The following is a 22,896-nucleotide window of genomic DNA, read 5'->3' as shown; positions in this document are numbered from 1 at the left end:
CTATGTGCCATCACAGGCTCTCGAGTAAACAAAGTGTAGGCTTGTTTGTCTATAATAATGCTGCATGCATGGCAGTTGCTAATTTCGCCATGTTCCAGTAGGGGGACAAAAAGGCCCTTGCATTTTCTGCCGGTAAGCTTGACGCACATATAAACAGTATTAAACATATCATTAGTTTGGTAAAAAGCAGCACGATTTCAGTACCTAATATATATGCCCTGTAAAACTGCTTCTTTTAAGCAAATTAATTGTTGGGCTGCTCACATAAAGCCCGTACATGCAGAAACTGATGTACGGTGCTTAAATTCAGGAAAATATCAGTGCAAGAGAACATCATTTTGACTTGTATAGTGGTTTGTAGTAGCGAACCTGGCTGAATCAATGTCAGACAACGAAGTTGATCTTAGTAGACCAGCAGTTGTCTTAAGTTTGTGTGAAACTTACCCTCTTGTCTTTTATGTGTGGAACGTATCCTACCACACATTTTATGTTAGCCTATACTGTAAGATTGTATACAGTCCTAGACAGCCTGAGTACAGGCTGCTGCAGCTCCCCTCAGCTATAGCGTCCTACTCCTACGAAAAACCCAAACAACAGAACCACTGATCCGTTTTCAACCCCAGCCCCCTTGCATCAAGACTGTGAGATCATCTTCAGGTGTGTAATGACGATGCCCCCATAGAAAGGGAACATAATACTACAAATGATGTAAGCCAAATGCCGAGAAGTGATCCTGGGATTGCAAGGCCACGATATGAGATTTTCTTGAAAATTACGCTTAGAAGCATGATATCTAGATCTACTATGACAATTTCAACTTCATGACGTGACAACAACCGATCAAAGATGCAGTATCCATACTATAAATAATACTGTACATATATATTCACATACTATAATTTCTTTGATTAAATATAGCACTTTTCACATAACTTTTCACAAGCAGGGGCAGAAAATTGCCCCCCCCCAAATTTTTTTATTTTATAATTCTACTTTAAGGATATAAAACTTCATCTTGAGTTCTTTGACCATAAATGTAATAATTATCTTTTGATTCTCGCAATTAAACCAAACTACAAGAAACAATTATGAACAACTCATGCGCATTACTGTTATACATGTATCAGATATGTACTGTACAAGTACTTGTAGAAAATTGACCATAAACACACTGTATATTTATAATATACTTACCAAACTACTGTATTAATCTTGCTTCCTTGACCAATCAGACGAGAGGTCAATGACCTCTTGTCATAACCGTCATGACCTGCCATTATAACTTGGGCCCCACTTCTAGCACATGTATACTGTATTATACGGAAGTATGGCACGATAAATCATTTTTATAACGGCTATCAGAAGAAATTTCCAGTTCTGTCAGATTTGTGATTCGGCGAACCCCTGATTAATGCCATATTCGCCAGTTTTGATGTCAGTGAAGGTAATATTGAACAACTTATAATAGCCGGAGGTATGTTTTTGATATTTTAACCCACGCACTAATACACTTGTAAGGAATGAACTTGAAATAGAGGCCTCCCCTTTAACAAACAAGTCAGAGTGTGACAATACACGAGCAACAAGATTTATAGATCTTGTAGAATAGAGGACAATTTGGCCTTTGTTTTAATCTCCACTGGCAAATACTAAAGTTAATTACAATAACTTACTTGCTCTTCATACTTACAGCATTCATTATTCAGAAACCCATAGAGACTGTACTGAATATAAGAGTCTGTGTAGGCATCGTCGACCCATTAAGATAATGCTAACTGTTATCATAACAACGAGTCCTCACCATTTTATGCAAATGTTCTAAAACCATAGTCCAGGACGGTGAAGTTATATTTTTGTCTTAAATGAGAGGAGAACACATTCTGTAGCATTCTGATGGATTAAATGCCAGAATTATACCATTTTCAAGATAACATTTTCTTAAGTTGACACATCACGTACCAATAATAGCAAACTTTAAAGGTCTGCTGTACAGAAACCAACTATAGCACAGCTATCATGGAAAAGTTTCTTGAGATTACGTAATCGACCTGCCTTGGTCGTAAAATGACCTCTTTTTACCAATTAGTCTGCAAGCGCCTGCCACATAGTTTTTCTTTTATTAGGGTCTTTGTGTGAACGCAGTATGATTAACTACACTGTAGACATGAACATATTTCCACACAGTGTTTACACAAAGAGCCTAGAATGGTTACGTAATCACAAAACTTTCCTAGCTATAGCGTGCTGTAATTGGAGCCAATAAAGCAGATCTTTAAGCAAACAGATGTGATGTCATAAAATCATAAATGCAAATGGACAAATTTATGTTGTCTTAATTTCCCTTCAAAAATTGATATGAAATTTTCAATGTCAAAATTGGCATACATCTCAGATATATATACGAAATAAACAGTAATATACATTTGAGATTATTGTTTAAACTTCAGATATAATTGCTATGTTAAAACCCTATGTAATTCCAACCAATGCACTTTTTCTCCAGGATGCTGAGAATGTTTCTCTTTCAGTCAAAAATTAATTTTCCACCAGATTATTGATAGATTAAAAGACAATGATATAAACAGTTTATCACAGTGGAACAAACTTGTTTCAAATCAGGAAAGCTGGAAGTTCCAAATTCCAGTGAAATTCAAGCTTTTACCGCAGCTTGGCGCTTGAGGAAACTGTCTCCACACTTAAGCAGGGTTGGCATTTTCCCGGGACAAACCCTGTTTTTCCCACTAAGCGGTAAAAACCAGGTAAAAACCGGGAAAAACTGGTAAATACCGGTAAAAACCGCCTCCGTCTCGAAAACTAGTATTAATTGTCTGTAAAATGCAGGGTCATCAGTAGGCACGATATTATTTCATGACAGGCATATTTTATTGAATATGGGAGTTTCTTAGCTTCATTTTGAGCTATTTTATCACATTCTTATTCTACTTTTTGTGGAAAAAAGAGTATTTTTCGTATTGCACATGTATAGTTATTCTGTCACAATCTCTTTAGCAGTATGCATTGCCTATTGCCCAAACCATTATAGGTCTACACTGGGACATTCACCCCTCCTAAATTCTTCAGGCCTATTATGTGGCATGAACAGCGGAGGATAGAACGAAGTGGCGAACCATGGCATCGAAAGCCTCAAAGGGACAAGGAACCAAATAATAATATAATATTATGTGCTCAGACAGTTCATTCCATTAATACAGTAGGCAACAGTCTATTGAGGTGAACTTCAATCCAGGGGCTCAATAGAAACTGCTTTGAAACTTTGTAAGGCACATGGGCCCAATTAAAGTATTAAACGCACAATGGCCCTATGGAGCCATTCACACAACCAAACTGTTTACCTTGATGCAAACATGGTCCAATTATTATACAACTTCATGCATGAGTGATTAAACACTTTGAGGTGGACAGGTGAGGTGATACTGGGCACTTCCTGTGTATAGGCTAACTGAAGAGGTAGGAGTATCAACAACACAAGTAACTGTTCCAATTGTTACTTATTCTCAAATTAGTTGATGTCACAACAGTCACTTAGTACAGTGCCTATAAGCAATATAAGCATAGTACAGTGCCTAGTGCGAAGTGTGAACAGAGTACAATTTATCGCAGACATGAAGTGATCGTTCTTGGATGTCATCATTTAGATCTGAGCGGACTAATGTGGCATGTATAATATGACGAACCATAGCCCTAGGAGGCACCAACAGTTTGATACGAGTCCATTCTCTAGATAATGGAATTATGCATCTCGATAGGAAAATAAAGTGGTTGATTTGAGCATCCAATATATTATTTATTTGAATTATTTATAATAGTCTAATCGGTAAACTCACAAGTTATAGATCATAGCTGTTCTTTGGATGTAACCCAACCCCCTACCATAAGATGCCATTTTCTTGTAGATTCTATGCTCCTCCACAAGTTCCACATGAGTTTTTAGGAATTCTATATAATTTGAGGTTTTTCCCGGTTTTTCCCAGTTTTTCCCACTTATAGGTGGGAAAAACCTCCCGGTAAAAACCGGTAAAAAACTTGTTTTTACCGGGGCGGTAAAAACCGCCCGGTAAAAACCGGCCAACCCTGCACTTAAGGGGAGGAAACAATGTTGGGAAAGAGCAATTAGCTTCCAGAAATATTCCACCAAAAGTCAAATTTCGTCAAACTGCGACAAGCGCCCCGAGCATCGGCAACGTGGGGTTTAATTGAATGTACCACAATTCATCAAAAATATGGAATTAATTTACTCTACTACCGAGCAGGCACAATTACTCTGTAGAAAATATGCAAATTATGAAAGTTAGGTAATACTGCACAAAAAACAAAACAAAATCTGACGCTTTTCAATTTTTTATTTTGGGGGCTGAGAGTCATAACGGCAAAAATTTTGAAAAAATAAAGTCCTATCTATTGAACATCTGATAAATGTAATTAAAGATACTAATTTAGTTTGATGCCATTTTGGCAAAGTTACCAATCTAAGACATGTCCCATTTTAATGTATGTCGTAAGACATACAATGAATGTTAGTCTCGCTATATCGCATTCAAAGAGAAAATAAAATACGTGCTAGTATGAAATGTTTCTATGTACCTTATTCCAAGATATCAGATAATAGAACTATAAGACTGTCTGGAATCCTCCTTTAAACCCAATCTTGATGATGCACTTCAGCTGCTGCAGTGTAGGCCTAAATGTTAAATTAATGTTAATCTTCCAGTTTCATAAGTTTTGATCGAGTCAAAGTATATTCATTAAAAATTCATGTAAAACAGCAGGGTACCATAAGAAGACCATTCAACACCATTTATCTCCCCTTGGCATATTTGTAATTTTGTAAAGAATTGTAAACATGATATTTGAGAGAGCCATAAGTCTTCTTATCTTATTCAGGGACTTTGTTTTGTCACATCCGAGAAAAAGACCTCATGGCCTGTATGAGAGCGGGTATGACATTTCATCATTATATGTATCTGATAAGCATTGCATGTTGAAAGGGATATTCCAGTGCCAGGAAATATCAAATATAACAACAAGTCTTAATTAAAGAGAAAATTATTCCACACTGTTAGTTGAACCTCGGCCATCTCAATAACTTGTTCTTAATGCAAGATATGGTTGATTGAAGGTCACTCATTTTTGACGGGGGGGGGGGGGGAGGGCTGTGATGTCATCAAGGCAAATGTTCTTTAAGGGTTTCCCTGTTCCTACAGTAGTACAATATTCTTGTTGATTTATCCTTGACATGTGATACCGTTGGAATGTTTGCTTAGCAGCTGTCAATGTTCTCTGTTCATCAAAATGCTAAACTATATTGTATTTTTGTGATTCCTCTGTGAATATGTTCTAAAACTTAAAATATTAATAAAAACTAAATAAATCAAACAAATATTTTCAGCTGAATATCCCTGTGATGACATCGATCTTTCTCTCTGCTGTTGTCAGATTCTTTCACAGAGTATCACCAAATTTGAAAAACTTCATATCTCCGCCATGAAAAATGCCATAGTAGTAAAGACGTGGTTATGACGTACGGCTGCAGCAAATTCCCAGCATTTTTGATAAATAGTCATCTTGTTTCACAGGAACATTCCTTTAAAGTGGCATATTTTCAAACATTACAAGTGTTACAGTAGAAACCACTGCACAACATGCACTGGTGTTTACTAATGGTCTACAAAACGTCCAGGTTAATTTTTTTACACGTGTAGATAGTGACCATGTGATTCTCTATACATTTGCTGTTATTTATTTTAAATCAGAGAGAGACACCTTCAAAATTACACAACTTTCTATTTATCCAGGAAAGCGTATCACCCGACAAAATGGGTTACAGCTCAAAAAAGGACAATTCAAAGACTTGAAAGAATATTGAGAAAATATCGAATAATATTTATATGTATGGGAAATATTGAACGATCATTTCTGACACGAGTAACTTGTCAAACTTTCCTTGGATTATGAAAGTTTTAGTACCCCCTCAGAATGTGATTCCCACTTTTTTTCTGAAAACTTCCAAGAAACTCCTTTCAACTATGAAAACATAGTCTGTATCCTTTCATTTGGCTTATTAAAAGAATCTAGATTATTACCTAAGAAACATTGGAGAAGAATAAAATGTTTTACTGACAATACAGTCAAATATTTGTAACAATCTACACAGGAAGCCAGCATTTTTACTGTATTATAATTAGTCAACTTTTGTGCTCTTCAAAAGAGATATTACTCTATGACATCATCAAAATTTAAAAAAGCAAAATTTTAAGATTTAGAGCAGGTGTTTAAAATGCAAGTCCCTTAAAATTTGCAATTTTATATTTATAGGTTACAGGTAGTATAAACTAACATTTTGTTATCATGCTGGCCCCTTTAGATCACAAGGGTTTGGGGCCCAAATTGGCCACCCGAATAAACTTAGTTATTTGGCTGTGAGGCCCACGAATGTAGGACGTACTGTACTTATGTCAGCTGTTCTATGTAACTTTTCATCATTAAAATTACATCCACTTGTGACTTTTTCAATGAAGTTATGAACCCTTCTACACAAATCTTCAGGTACACATGTATGCTGAGCTTCGATATACTATACATCTGCTTGCTATAAAAAGTTGGTAAATAATTCAAACTGGCACTCTGCCCAATCACCTAAAGACAATGACATTTTCTGTCCCGGACTATTACATTCCTACAGAACTACTGTACAGGAATAGGCAGGTCTACAGAGCTCGAAAATTCAAGGCTAAATTACTGACTTAACACCAGTGCATTCACCCGTTTGCCAATAGATTAAAATGGCACCAGCGTTTTTCTTCTGGGCCAGTAGACATTAATTAAGAACATAAACACATGATAAGAAAGGTAACCAATCGTCAATCAAGAAATCACATCATCTCCATTCTTTCCACAATTTAAGAAAGTACTAAACTTTTTGTTTTAAGCAGCCTACAATTTTTTGCGAAAAGCAATTATTGTACTGTACAATTTGTAGGCAATGACATAACTTTGAAGCATTATTACAAGGTGCTGTAGTTCTTATTTTTTTTTTTTATAATTTTTTGTTCAAAGCAGTCTGCAATTTTTAGCAAAAAGCAAATAATTGTAACTGTACAATTTGTAGGCAATGACACAACTCTGAAGCATTATCACAAGGTGCTGCATTTACGAACCCGTTCCTCCCACCCCAGTAACGGTTCATCGTTGTACATTTATGGTCACCGAAAATATTTGAAGGGTCACCAAAAATTGCTGATATTTTTGGAAAATTAAAGTGGGAAACTTTGGAACATAAATTTCTTCAAAAGATAATTGTACTCTACAATATGAAGGTCTGATCTGTATGATGAACGTTCCGTTTGCGATTCCAAGGAATCATGGCTAAGGGCCCCTGAGTCAAACTACCTAAGCAACTCAGGGACAACAGACCCCTCCCCCCTCTCCCCCCCCAAAAAAATGGGTAATTAGACAGTTAACCTCAACCTGCAAACAATGTGAGAAAAGATTTAACATGGAATAGAAGTACTCTTACAGCTCTAAAGATATACATCCTCTCTACTATACATGTGTGATTGTCAATTGCTATACTTTGCTGTGACTGGAAGGAATTACTATGCAACCTTTGCCAGTGATGAGACCAGTAGGCCTACAGTAGTATACAGTTGCCAGGCCAACCAAGTTTATATGCATGACCTGCCCAAACAACCCAAATGAACTGAAAATCTTTTTAAATTACAGATTTATGCTGGGATATTCCAAAAGCAGAGAGATGTTAAGGGATAAAAGTAGGTCTTTTAACTCTTGCCAAGATAGAAAGAAGTGGAAATCTTGCAAAAAGTTAAAGACTATTACGCTGTACAGGAATGTCAGGATATGTGGGGAAACACTGTTACAGGTACTGTAGGCTATGAATCGCAACATTCATGTTATATGTTATAGTGTTATAGTGTGCGATATACACTATTGCTGGTATATAAAATTAATGCATTGTTCAGAACATGGAAGTTCTGAGCATATTTATGAACAACCCGGGCCTTACATTTCACAGGCAGAATGCAAGAAACGTGAACATCTTCTTGAAATCCTAGTTACATTGTGTTGAATCATAACATTAACTCACATACTGTACATGTGCCCTGTTTAGTGTCCACCACACACTGCAAGAGTGTTTGTATACTCCAGCCATATGTCATACAAATTTTACAGGAATGAAGACATGTCATGGCAACCGACAAAATAAGAGACACTTTTGAAATTCTTACTCTTTAGTGTTCTTGCAATATTGTAACTTAAATATTAAAGAGGAGAGAAAAAAGAGATATCTGCTCTCTATTTTGTATCTTCGAGTTCCCTACAAAGTACAATATCTTCAAACCTCTCCTGCGGTCAATTTACACTTCTTCTCTCGAGTGCATAAGCAGACTTAAAATTGATCACAGAATGTTACAACTGTAAACATACATGTATATAAAACTGGTCACACCATTCATCTAAAGTGCATGTTACTGCGGATTATAATCTATAACAAGATCCCCCCCCCCCCCTTATCGGAGCGCCTCTACCATTCCGAGGCAGAATTAATTACAAAGCTGGGCGATATCTGTCACGCTGAGAATATAAAAAAAATGGAGGGGGGGGGAGTAAGGAAAAAGGCCTAAAGACTTTCACATGTACTACCCATGCAATAGAGAGAGATAGGTGTAAAGCTATATATTGCTGTATTTGCAATACTTAAAACTCAGATGATTAATTGAAATAAATGTTAGAGAAGACTGCTCGGTAAGTGATGCCTTTAATTGAGCTCCATCCTTGACCTGATAACATTTGACGAAGGAAGAGGCGAGGGGGGGGGGACAAGATTTTTGTACGGCACATCAATTTCAATCTCCTTCAGATCGCCTCACATTTATCAAACGGAAATAAAACACTTTTTACTCTGAGACCAAACCAAAAAAAAAAAAGAGGGAAGGGAAAGAAAGAAAGGAAGATAAAAAGTCCAAAAAAGAAAACTAGTTACATTAAGGTATCTATCTGAATCAATAAATCAATGATAACCAGCCATTCATGTGTGCTATCATTCGCTATCGATTCGAAGCCTGGGATATTTAGATCGTGACACCGCGGATGTACTTTGTGGCTACAGCGATAACAGCCAAAGGAGAAATATTCTTCAAAATGTCTCCAGCAGTTTATGTATCCATCCAAATTTTATTAGCCAATAAAATGGTGATCACATGTCTGCAATAATTCCATATTTTGATTAGAATGACACACATTTTGCTTTCTTCTTGTCTGTACTCCTCTCCCACCCCATCCCCTCCCCTCTCCATCTCCTTTGAGGGGGGGTTACATAGCCCCTCCATGTTTTTATTATCAAGCAAACAGAAATATGAAATTTGATGCAAGTACACTTAAAAAAAAATTCTAAACCAAGACAATGTCCAGTTGCACTTTCTCTCCAAATTACATCATTAATATTGTTTCCTTTCCGGTTGTACAAATAAAGAGTGCATCGATTGTTGACACTATCACTCAAATATATCTATTCACGGTACTACAGTATACTGTTTTAACTCTTAATGACTTACCTTGCTCTTGTCTTGGCTCTGCTTCTCACTGGATTCCATTGGTATTAAGTTCCTCTCTGCCATGCACTGGAGTTTGCAAACGAGATGTGATGGAGAAGAAGAAGAAGAAGAAAAAAAAAAAGCAAACAAATTTGTCAGTGTTCAATCAGTGCAACGCAAACTGGGGTGGTTTTGAAATGATCACACGTTTTCTCCGATATCCGAGAGGTTTTTACCCGTATCACATTTTGCCCTAAACTGAAACCTTTCCAAAAAGTGACAGCACCCTCCTCCAAAAAGCCGTGGGATAACCTTGCAGAAAAAAAAAAAGAAAAAAAAATGAAAATGTCAAGTACTATACCTCATGAATAATCATGAGGCTAACTCCCTTTCCTTTCCGTAGGTTCCGTCAGAAATCGCCGTGGCGATTGCAATTTCTAATAATTCTGTAGCTGATGCTGCTGCTGCCGAGAGCGGCGACTCTGGTTTGACAAGAGCCTTGTGGGGCGAATAGAGCAGGCAGATGGTGCTAGGACAATTAACCAACGCGCTTTGATTAGCTAAAAAGGTTAGACATCAACCAGTCAGCTTTTTCTTCTTACTCTTAATTTTTTTTCTCTCTCCTCCTCTCTCTCTCTCTCTCGTTTACGAACGGAGAGCAATTTAGCGCACACACACAGAAAAAAATTGACTCTGGTTTGAGAAGACTGAAGAGGCTGTTAGAGAAACAAAAGAGCCTATAGATGTACTATGCTGTGCGATGTACTGTTAAAGACAGACGTCAACTGGATGGGAAGGAAACATACGTTACAACATCTGCTAGATGAACTGGAACCGGTCGAGGGGGCACGGTGCGGTTACAGACCGGCCAGGACTTTAATCCGCCAATTAAAAGATCGTATAGGTGATTAGAATACCTGTGATTTGACAAGTCTTGGTATGACTGAAGACCTTCGGTACCGAGGATATTAAAAGAAACCTTTATCGGTGAAACAGTCAGGAACATGGTCTTTGATATTAAATCATTTCTGTAAAGGATATAATGAGGGCTTATGATTATTTAACAGGGGGGGGGGGGGGAGATATTTAATCCGAACCATAAATTATAAATTACTAACTCGATTACCATCGATGGAATATCAGTTTAAAGAGAAACTGTGGCGTGAACCAGATATTAAAATTGGAAGCAGGAATCTGAGTCCCTAAAATATAATTCAGTTTTAAGAATCTTACTACAGAAGGATATACTGTACGCTGATCAATGGCAGTATCAAACAAAACCAAAATGTGGAATTTAATGACAACAACTTTTCAAAATAAATGTGAAACTTCAGAAGACACATACTGTAATGGAACAAGGTACAGCCACGTACACATGTACAGTAACTTCATGATCTATTTCTATGGGGCCAATTTAAGGGGTGAGCACTGCCGGAAATTCAAAAGAAACTGTTTTGTTTCCTGTTCAATTTTTTGTTTGTTTTAATTTTCACAAATTAGGAGACACCAATGTTTTACCAAAGAGTAAAAATTAGGTGAGAAACTATTGAACATAAATTACTTCAAATGATGCCAAATACAAAAATCATTTTCCAACAAATTATCTCAACCATATAAAAACTTTTCAATCCATCTGCTACTGGAGTGTGGCCAAGATAAAGAAAGTGGAAATTGGGGTCAGCAAGTCAAAATGCCGGTTGAGTACCGGGGTGTACTAGCACACATCCAACATGAAAACACACACATACTGTACTGTACAAACTCTTTTTTTTCCTGTTAACCCTACCATAAGAAACAAATACATGGTACCAGGTTACCTTTGCAATCCCCTAATCCCACCCCCCCCCTTGCCCTCCACCCTACCAGTACAGTTTGATCTCTGTTTCTTTTTTTATTTTTAAATGGATCACAGAATGAATGTCAATATGTGTAATCGTTGATGAACCGTGACAGTCCAACTTCTTGTTGAACTCAACCCAGATATGTACACGTAGGTTACAAATTGTTGGGTGGCCATACTCTGGAGAGCTGTGGAATCAAGTTAGCTTTCCCTTCCAATCCTTGCTTGGTGGTATCATGTTTGGCTTTACATGTTGATTCATGGAAACAAATTTGAACTTAAGATTTTTCCAGGCTGTCGGAAAACAGTATTAAAAGTGACCATACTGTAAATAGTTTGCACTCACAAGTCCAGTCTATTACTGTGCATTCAGTATATATCTAACCTTTGCACAATGAAATTACTGTACTTCTAAATTTATACAAATTATATTACACAATGCTTTATATCATTCTGATGGGAAGAAAATGAATTTTCATTTAATTGTTACAAAAACAAACAAATAACTTGTGTCAAAAAGTGCGGAGATTGGAAGAATGTTTGAAATTGTCACAATTCATGACTTGGAATCCCAAGTAAAACGGTCCCCTCTAGGAAGGATTTCTTTTTTTTTTTGTAAATCAATTTTGTTTTTCAGATCTCACAACAATGGCTGAGTCAGTTTTCTGTTGTTCATTTATCACAACTAGAAAAACAAAATATAACTCTATAACTTCAAAAGTTAAGTGTTACTAAGCAATGGCGATCATTAAATAGAGAAAGTCCAAAACTTTTCACATTTCTCCCTAAATTATATAGTGATTTTGAATAAAAGCTTAACCCCAATGGTATTTTCAGCTATTCTGTTACACTTTCAAAATCTTATTTTAATGACAAGGATATTACATCAGGAAGTTGCTAAATGTCCAATGGGAGAACTACAATTCTTGCTAAAATCTTTTACTAAACAAGCTTCTGTACGGATGGGCAAAACACCAAACACTAAACATCAAATATTATTTTTGTTACAAACCTATTGGTCTGTCTATTTATAGACACTGATGTTATTTTCTCCACATGGTTACTACTTCAAATCTACGCGACACATCTCGAACAGATGAGTTGCCAAATTTCTGTATAATCCAAATTCATCAAAAGTGTACAATTCTTTTCTTTTATTTGTTTGTTTGTGGCCTTTCTGTAAATGTCTAAATATTTGATAAATGCATTGAAGGCTGTTCAAGCAACATTCAAGCTCTGTTGCCTTTCAAGGCCAAATCATACAATGAGCTTTTACTGGACTGCAGTTTGTTCTAGCTGAAAGCATCAAAGTCCATCCCATCTATACTGACTTACTTCTGCTCAAGTTGATAGTCGCAAATTTTTTTTCGAGCAAAAAGCTAGTTAGATTCAGATAGACAGACAGACCCTAACCTTAATTTGTCAGTGAGACAAAAAGAAAAGAAAATATCACACAGAAATCAGGCGTTCATATTATCTAGTTCCCTTCTTCTAAATATAGGTCAGAATTTCTGTCGCCCAGACTGGTGTCTTGCTTAAGACAACAGATATTCCATGAAGTACTGTAGTGATAATAGGACAAACATTCCATGCAGTGATAGTAACTGAAGTACTGCAGTATAAAGCATGGAGGAAGCATTCAGTGTAAACAATTTGTCTCAGATGTATAAACAACCTCAAGTATGTTGGTTTGGTTTTTAATTCTATAACTTTGAAAGCAAAACATTGGATGCAGTTTTTTTACTGTACAGTGAAAATAACATGATCAGTTAAATCAAAACATTTTACAAAATGCACTATTTGGGAGTTATTTGCCTCAAAAATAACAAATGTTGTGCATTCATTTTGCCAAGAAAGGGGAAAATAATGACTACTGTAATTTTCAATTTACATAGTTTCATGAATATGGTTTTCAGTAGACCTATGGTATTAGGTTTCACACAGCTACACACATGTTTAACGTCTACTTTAAATTCATTGTATGATAATTTCATGTAATTTAACAGTTCATATAAACTGATAAGAAGAATGGGAAGCTTAGACTTGACATTATTAAACTCGACTGACTCCTGAATGTCAAATACAAAGTGGAAATTTTTCCACCTCGACATGTCCATAATTAAACCATAGTTCTCTCACCGGCAAATGGGCACGGAGGAACTCAGGAAATTACCCTGCAGGGATTCATACAGTACACATGTGTCTATGGAATTATTTTAAATACAATTAAGCAGCAACCTATACCTGTAAAGGGTATATATGAATTAATTTTTGGTTTCCCCGAAAGGGAAAACTATCGAGTCACTCTTACCAACCTTTGCAAAATAGTGAGAGGGACGGTGGATTGCAACGTGGGCAATGACTATATAACGCTGATCGCAAAAGTCGGTAATTATTATTACGGTTAGCTAATTCGTCCAACACAGCAGCATACAGAAACGTTGTACTCAAAGCCGAAGCCAAAGTGAATTTAATCAGGTCATACTGTACATCCCGGAGTCTACTGTATGCATGCTAAGCTTTTCCATTTATTGCCCTTGTCACCTTTCGGGGAAACATTTGATAGTGTAGCTTTGATTAAGAAGGAAGGGACTGCATTAAAACTGGGTGGTATACTGCAAGTAATGTATTGAACTTGTATGGAGGTGATCATGTACTTAGAGAAGAGGAAACTAAATCGAAATTTATCAGTACCCTTAAGAAAAAGTGACTTGGCAACTGGAAAACATTGTTTCATTCATCGTTGATAAGAGTTCAAGAGTATGCATGTTTAAAGTGCAGAGAGATCATTAAGAAGCAGAGCCTTATCAGTACTGCAGTGATAGAGTTGACTTGGCAACAAGACAACACAAATTAGAGTCTATGAGAAAGCAAAGTAAACCAAGTACAACTACAAAAAAAAAAGACCTCCAGAAAACCACAATCCATCACAATACGATGACTAGTATATAAAGCTAGATAGACAAAATACTGTACAAATTGACCTACATAGTTTACGAGATGCTCAGAGAACATCTCTTAAAGCAAGATAGTGATGAAATTTATGTTTACCGACCTGCCAAATACTTTGTTAAATGTTTTATAGATCTAGCAGTTGGAAAATGTTTATTTTGCTTGCAGAAACAAGGCGTTGGTGAAGGCAAAAACAAACTCAGAAATCTGCATCAATAAGCTGGCATTTATGTTAGATAAGATATAATCAAGGCTTCTATGATATAAGACAAGACTTGAGCAAGTCTAAATATGACATCATCAAAAATTGACTTGTGCTTGAACTTTTAAAATGTTTCATTTCTTGTTTTGAAACTGTTAATTGTTGTTTATAAATGCTTTCATGGAATTGGGATGAATTACAAATGCTATTATAGAGTGGAATTCTATATTTCTTTCCGTTACTGATGTCGATTGTTTCGGTTCACTTACTGTACATGAAAAGACAAAAAAGAAAAAGAGATGTATAAGTGACAGGTTAAAATAATATGTAGTTAAGTTCGGTAACAAAATGGCCGTTCACTGTCACAGCATTTCAACCGTACGTGATTGTAACTCACTGAATGGAACATTACATTTTTCTTAGCATATTAGACAGTTGATTCATTGCAAGTGTATCTATGACTTCAGGTTAACATGATGATTGCATTTGCCTTTCTATGACTTAAGAAACTAACATTACTCATAAAGTAATGCTCAGTATTACTGTAGCTAGTGTAGTACTTACATTTGATACACTGGCACTATTGTGGACAACCTTACACTCAATACTTACCCCCACCCGTATTCCAAGGTTCCCCTCCCTTCCAAACCCCCCCCCCCCACAACCCATCAATACTTTACAGCCTTATCATCGACTGGTGATGAAAGTTACCCAATTGTATCAGTTCAATTACCGAGAAACATTAATTGTAACCTTTCCAATATAATAGTTATCCAATGTTTACCATATATTGACACAAAAATTATCACAGCATTAAAGCACATTTCTTTATGTGACATAAAATGTTTTTTATCTGAGTGAATCCTCAGAGTATTAAGTTACACTTGTCACATTTACAGCTTTCCAAATGTTATATCACTTCTGAAAGCTCTTGAAGATGAGAGCTACTTGATTTACAAGTTTCTTCTGATATTAATCGGGGAATGTTCAATACTATCAAACATACTGTAGATCTGTCAGTGAAATTGAACAGATGTTAACCTTAAAGCTATAATATAATGACAAACATGGCAACAAATTAAAGCCTAATAGTTTTTTTGGGGGGTGGGGAAGTGTGGGTGGGGGTGGGATGATCAGAATAGCTCTAGTCATATTCTCAAATTCCAAAACTGAAAATAGACTCAATTTTTGTAAGTGTCAAAATTGGGTGTATTAAATACTGTAGGATAGAATGATTTTAGAGTAATAATTCAATACCAAACCTGACATTCGCCATGACTTTATTTTAAAATGTCTTACCTTTCCATGACTTTAAGAAACTAACATTTATTGTAAAGTAGCAGCACTAGCTACAGTAGTGTAGTACTAACATCTGACACACTGGGTACTTACACTAAATTCTTAACCTCAACCTTATTCCTTTCCCTCTCTTACAACCCCCCCCCCCCCCCCAGACAAACAAAAATACCTTTATATGTCAATGGATTCATGAATGGGAGCTTGATAGCATTAGGTGAATGTTAAATATTAAACAACAGATGATGGGTTACAAAGTCTTTCTTTATAATTTGCATAACCTGCATTTTATTCAAAACAAATGACCAAACAAATCTACGTAAAAACTGTTCAAAACCCCTCAATTAACCGCCAGGTACTGCAGCTGCAGGCCGGTCTATATAATTCATTCCGTTTTCTACATGTAAAGCTCTCTGACATTTTGATATCTCTCCGATAAACTTTAATAATATTTATCCAATTCCAAGGTATATAATTTATAATCAAAATGATACATTTCTGATAATTTAACATATAATAATGTTGAAATTTCTGTCAACATTCCTTGAAATAACTTGAACTCCAATGCTCTCTCACCAGAAGTAATTACTGTCTCGTTATCCAAGTCACCCCCCACCAATTCTGGTCATGTCATTTAGAGTCTATTGTTTTTTCATCAATCCTGTTTGATTAAGTTTCATTACTTTCACTGGACCACGTGTCAGACACCCGGGCCATTAAATATATATTTCTCTGTCTGTGATAATAATTGCATCAATGCTCAAATCTATTTGGGTCTACTTGACATTTAACATTTCAAGAAAAGTCTTTTCAACCTCTGAGGAGACGATGAACTTGACATTTGATTCAACTGATGCAACTTCATTTTTCGATTATTTCTCTTAGGACAGTTGTCTGGCAGTGTTGCATTCAGGATAAAAATTACCAAATTTCACCCGCTTTTTTTTCTTTTTTTACAGCCAGAAAGAGAATTGCAAGTAATTCTTAGGTACCTAGATAAATTTAATTAAAAAAAAACTCCAGACTGATGAAAGGACTTAAATATTTCCTCAGATTACGGTGAAGATACCACACCCCATGCCACCCCACCCCCCACATTTTTAAAGTGACAATCACAATCCTTAAAATGTGTGAGTAATTCACCCAGAGGAGTAGGATTAGCGAATGTTGAAATAATGGAAGGTTTTATTTTCTTGCTTCTGCAATTATTTTGTTTCACTTTTCCAATATTTTTTTTATTTTTTTTATTGTCATCTTTAATGAGGATAGTCCTGCTCAGTGCAGAAGCACTGCTTTCCAGAGGAGCCCTCAATACAAAATACATATACAATATTATGCAGTAGGAAAACAGTAAACATCCAAAAGCACATATAGGATGGCAAAAGGATAGACAAACAAATATCAGACATCTAAACAAAATATATAAGTTAATATTTACATTTGGCGAGCATTTCAAATTTGGGGGAAGACTGTTCCACGACCTGCCTTCAGAAAATTTAAAGGACCTTTTAAAACAATACGGGAAAATCATGAAACAGGGTTACTTTTTGTGACTCATCTTCTGTTTCTGTTTTTCTGGTGGCTGACATTGATTGCTTGCTTTAATAGCAAAATTGAAGAAAATTTTCTGCATCTTTGGGCTAGATCACATCCTTATAGCATTTTGTATCGCAAAGACTTGGAACTTTTTCATATTTTGTGAATGTTATGCAACAGCAATATGCATGATATCATCAGGCCACTTCAGCTAAAAATTTCTTTGATTTTCTTGAATATTTAAAAAAAAATTCTAAACATTGACAGCTTTAGATGAAACATTCCAAATGTATCAGGTTTTAAATATAAATCAATAAGGAAATTATAAAAAATAAATAAAAAAATATTAAAGCTTTTGAAGAGAATTTTTCCAAATGATATCAACCCCTCCCCCCGCCCCCCACTGCAATCCAACTTCCTGAAGTAGTAAAAGGATTAGCCAATCTAAATCTAAAATCTTGCGGTAGGGACAAGCTAAATTGAGATGGAATTTTCAACTAAACTGTGTGGACTATTTTTCTTTTTCAATGTAAATTTCACATTTATTGCTGCAAAAAAATCCTGTTAAAATTTTATTTTCTAAAATGATTAACCCTCGTTGTGTTCCCTGATGAACATTCCCTGCGAATTTTGTTATCCAACCTATCATAGGAATGGGTATTAATTATTTAATTATTTTGGCTGGCTTGCTGCAAGGTTCTGTGCATCTAGGGTTCACATTTCTTTAATGGTTACGGTGAAGATGGGAAGGATGAAGCATTGTTCATTGGAAATGTTGATGTACTTTACTGGCATTATCGACAGCCAGCTAATGCTGTTAATGACTTTTACCCAATTGTTTCAGTTCAATTACCAAGAAACATTATTTGCAACCTTTGCAATATAATAGTTATCCAATGATTACCATATATATGGGGTGACACAAAAATCATCACAGCATTAAAGCATATTTTCTATATTTGACGTAAGATTCTCTCTATCTGAGTGAATCCTCTGAGTATTAAGTTACACTTGTCACATTTACAGCTCTTCAAATGTTATATCACTTCTGAAAGCTCTTGAAGATGAGAGCTACTTGATTTACAAGTTTCTTCTGATATTAAATCGGGGAATGTTCAATACTATCAAACATCTGTCAGTGAATTTGTATAATGGTAACCCCCAAGAGCTCTATAATACAATGACAAACATGGCAACAAATTAAAGCCTAATAGTTTTTTCTTTGGGAGGGGGAAAGTGTGGGGGTGGGATGATACTGTAGGAATAGAGTCATATTCTCAATTCCAAAACTGAGAATAGACTCAATATTTGTAAGTGTCAAAATTGAGTGTATTTAATAGTGAAGAATGATTTAGGGTAAATAGTTCAATACCAAAATTGACATTCGGCATGACTATAGTTTGAAATGTCTCACCCTATATAGAATATTTCAAAGTAATAATTTTAACTGAACTGAAAAGCCTTGTAGTACTCTAAGCCACTCACCTGAACCTCTGAGCAGAGCAAATGGCTTCTCCATATTAAAATGATACTTCTTTGTTAATTCTCCCATTTTTATCACCAAACACCTTTTCATCTATTCATATGAATCACCCCCAGCATTTTCTCCTATCTGGAAGAATTAGTAATGTCATGATAACAATGTCATCATGCGAAGAATTCTCCACTGTATATATAAACTATCCTTTTAGATAAACATTCTACACATCTTCCTCCTACTCATATATAAACCTACAATTGATTACACTTGAAAAAGAATAGGTCGCCCCATACAGTACAGTATGTATACTAGCCAACTAAAACCAGAAACCAAAAAAGCAGATGGCCATCTATATGTATATAGATATTGAAATTGTAGTGAAGAAGTTGTAGTGAATCCAGAAGTTGTAGTGAATAAACCTCCGGCCCTATATGCGGACACCCTAACCACTAGGCTATGGGATGTCCAGAGGTTCCAAACCGGTAAGGAAGGTCATAATTCCACTGTAGACAGTTGCCACCTGTATCGAACAATGTTAGTCCTGTTTTGGTGACATTTTGCCTTACTCTAAAGATTAATCATGATGCTAACCAACTAGAAATCATTTGTGATTCCTAAAGCCGGATCTCGAAAGAGATACTTTGAATAGACTTTAGTTAAATGAAATGGAAATAAACGACCAAGGCAAATGAATATATATAACAAATTGTAGTGAGTTGGAAAATCAAGAACGGTGAAAAACTTCCAGCCTCCAAAGGGATTAGAACCAGGGCCTACCGCCCTGTAAAGTATATGCGGACATCCTAACCACTAGGCTATGGATGCTGATTGTATATAAATATAGAGATATATATATTTTTTAATGAAATCCTCATTTATTGCACGTCCTCCTATTGTGATCACCATGCAGTTGCTAGGTAATGAGGCCAGACTTCTAATAACATTTTCCCAGGGACCTGCATGTTCTAGAAGCCCCATGTTCAATTCCCGCCGCACTGCTTTGTGCAGTTACCCTATCCACCTCAGTATGCTCGCTTGAATACTCTTTCTCTCTGAATTATGTATACAGCATACAAGGGGCTCAACAGGATTTACGAAAGAGTGGATAACGACGAATCACCTGCTATGTACATTGAGTATCCGATGTGGAGAATGGACATCTAAGGTGGATCATGTACATATTAAACATTGGGGGAAGTAAATCTAGATATTGTTAGCATTTCAGCATCTGGTCACCAAGTCCATATGACCTGCTGAAAATTACCTAAAAAAAAAAATCACTTGATAATGAGCCTTCATTGGCAAAAGTTTTAATGATAACAAATTTTATTCTTCAATGCTTGTCGCCCAAAAGTATTTCTATACTAGTATTTAAAGCTTGCAAAAAGTGAATTGGAGATTTTAATGTATTTCTGCCTTTTTCTATTAATTTATTTATCATATTTCTTTATTTTCATTACTTGAAATTAAAGCTTGACCAATCACTGCAGTGCAACATTGAGAGACTAGAAATAGTGTGGGGATTTGTCTAGATATAGATTCAACACAAAATCCTAATTGCAAACAAATTGCTCAGTGGGGGATTCTAAAAGAGAACCTCTTTCCAAAATAGTTAAGCTAAAACAATTCCACATCACAGTAGGTTAAGTTTTGATTTTGCATTTTAATATAAAAGTCCTCTTAGTTTGTTCAATTGCGATATAATTTTGGGTAATATGAGGTAAGATTAGTAAAAATTGGTAGAAATTAGTCTTTAATAGGATTTATATGTAATACAGCTATTTTATATAGTATGCCAAAGATAGCACACAGTGGTGCACCATGGCTCATATCACGAGTGATGTAAAATATGCAGTCATTGCATGAACTTCAAATAAATGTAATCTGAGTAACAGACCTACAAGGCGGTAAGGAGAATTTATGTTTCTCTTTTAATTTTGCATGCCCTACAGTACATAATAAAATTGCATATTCAGTATTTCTCTCTACTAAATATTTATGCACTTTTGTATACTAGAGACTTGAAGCCAAGGTCTGGGTCAACTTCACAAGTTTGTGTAAAAATGAACTTTTCCAAAATAGAATGAAAAAAAAAACCAATATTATACCAACAGATTTCAGTGACACCAAAAATATCATATCCAAAATATTTGCTCTTTTATGGCACTAGGAGTGTTAGCTCAGTGGTTAAGTCCGGTGCCTTTCAATCATAAGGTTCCAAGTTCGAGTCACTCCAAGATTAATGTGTGTCGTCCAGTTACAGAGTTATTGACAATTCAGAATCATGGACGTTAAATATGAATCTAAGAGACTGACTTCGGTCAGCTTGCGGCTTTGATAAGCCAATGAGGCTTCTTCACGAGTTCCTGCTTGCAGGAGGATCTAAAATACTGTACATACATACATGATACAAACATTTGTTGCATCCTGATATGAAATAAGTAGGGTTACAGTCTACATTGGATATTTGGAGGTTCAGGGCCACCCAGCCCGGACTTGGACTTGATTGGCATCAATTGGCATTCAGTCCACAGAAATGCGACGATTCAATCTGTTTTCACTCCAAGGTTTACTTTTCAGACTTCAAACGACTGACTGCACTTGCAGGTAAGGTAAACTTCCATCCGTAATCTTCTAAATTTGAAATATGAAGCAAAGTCTATATTGAAATAAGCTCTGCATACTGTATATGAGACGCTGGCAGCATATCACCCTTCCGCCGTTCATCGGCGTTAAAATGATCAAAAGTAAAGTTCGGAGACAGAGAGTGCTTTACAATTTTGCTGAGCTACTTTTCTGATGACATGAGAGGTTTTGTCACTTTTGGCTGTGCAAAACACTTCACTCCGGCGACATAACTTGATTTTGTACTGTTTGTACTAGAGCGCCATTGATCTTGCCAAACAGAGTACACAGTTTTTCTGTTGGTCACAGAGTAAACTCCCTTCTTGATGATATACTTCTAAGCAAAGTCTTGAAAATTCAAGGACTGAGAATTCCAAAACATTGCTAGCAACGAAACACACAGAAATAAAAAGTTTAACTACGTTAAACTTACGCAATTCTTGAAATCTTCTGCACTGCATTAAAACTAGGTAAATTATTCATTATTAATGAATAATTTATTTTTTAATTTAAAATTTAATTTTTAAGTTTAATGAGTTAAACTACGAACAGCAAAAATTGCTATAACTACACAGTTCTCTAATCAGATTGAGGGGATCTTATTATGTGTGAATTAAAATTGCTGCTAAGTTACAACTTAAAGGGGGACACAACCCCAATCATCACCTTACAGTAGGTTTACATGACAGAACAAACTCTCCCAAACAGCTTTGTGGAGATATTTTAGTTTACTATAAGTCCTGTCTAAAGGCTGTCATTTTGTAAATCTGTGATGTCATAGTTGCACCAGGATCTGGAACCTTTACTTTCTCTGTGATGACACATAAAGTCTATATATACAATCATTAGGTCATGTCAAGAGCTTCGATATTTTTGATTCAGCATTTGCAAAACTCATCTCCATTTCAGAATACAACCATTGTAAAACACTAAGAACAACCATAAATAATTGAAATCCCATGTCCCTTGGTGATGTCATACTTTAGACTTGATCAAGTCTTCCGATTTGTGTGTGTGGAGGATCATTAAACCTGCGATACCCCCCAAATGGATTCTGATCTTTCTTGGCTGTTAATTTGTCAAAGTTTTTCGAGACAGTTAAATCTCAATCACATTGACCAATGATGAAGGTTGGGTTTGAGTCTCCTTCAAACGACAGCTTTAACGACATGTACGCCCATACTACCTCCTACTGTAGTCTAAAGCACACCCTCCCCCCTCTCTCTATTAGCCTACACCTATTAGAGGTCAAATACCTCGATTTCAACTATCCCCGTGAGGCATCATGAAGCTCAACATGTCACGGAACAAAGTATCTGAAACACGCTGTTAATCTCTCTGAAAATACATAAAAAAGAATCTTTTTGATACTTCACTTTGTACAGTAAACTGGCTT

The 22,896-nt window shown here is 35.9% G+C and overlaps 1 protein-coding gene across 4 annotated transcripts in view; it reads right to left on the bottom strand.

Moving 5' to 3' along the window:
• The window catches only part of LOC139964335 (uncharacterized), a 168,920-nt gene that overhangs the window by 103,940 nt on the left and 42,084 nt on the right, over nt 1-22,896 (bottom strand). For 3 of the 4 annotated variants that reach the window (XM_071965851.1, XM_071965855.1, XM_071965853.1), the window contains one exon: nt 9,591-9,656. The exons of the other annotated variant lie outside the window; for it this stretch is intronic. In XM_071965851.1, the coding sequence (XP_071821952.1) occupies nt 9,591-9,656 (66 nt within the window). The remainder of the gene's footprint in view (nt 1-9,590; nt 9,657-22,896) is intronic. 4 annotated transcript variants of the gene reach the window in all.

Source organism: Apostichopus japonicus, chromosome 22, assembly GCF_037975245.1.
Source record: "Apostichopus japonicus isolate 1M-3 chromosome 22, ASM3797524v1, whole genome shotgun sequence".
In the NCBI taxonomy this organism is placed as follows: domain Eukaryota; kingdom Metazoa; phylum Echinodermata; class Holothuroidea; order Aspidochirotida; family Stichopodidae; genus Apostichopus; species Apostichopus japonicus.
Note: the sequence above shows the minus strand (reverse complement) of the source record. Positions and strands in the feature narration are given on the sequence as shown.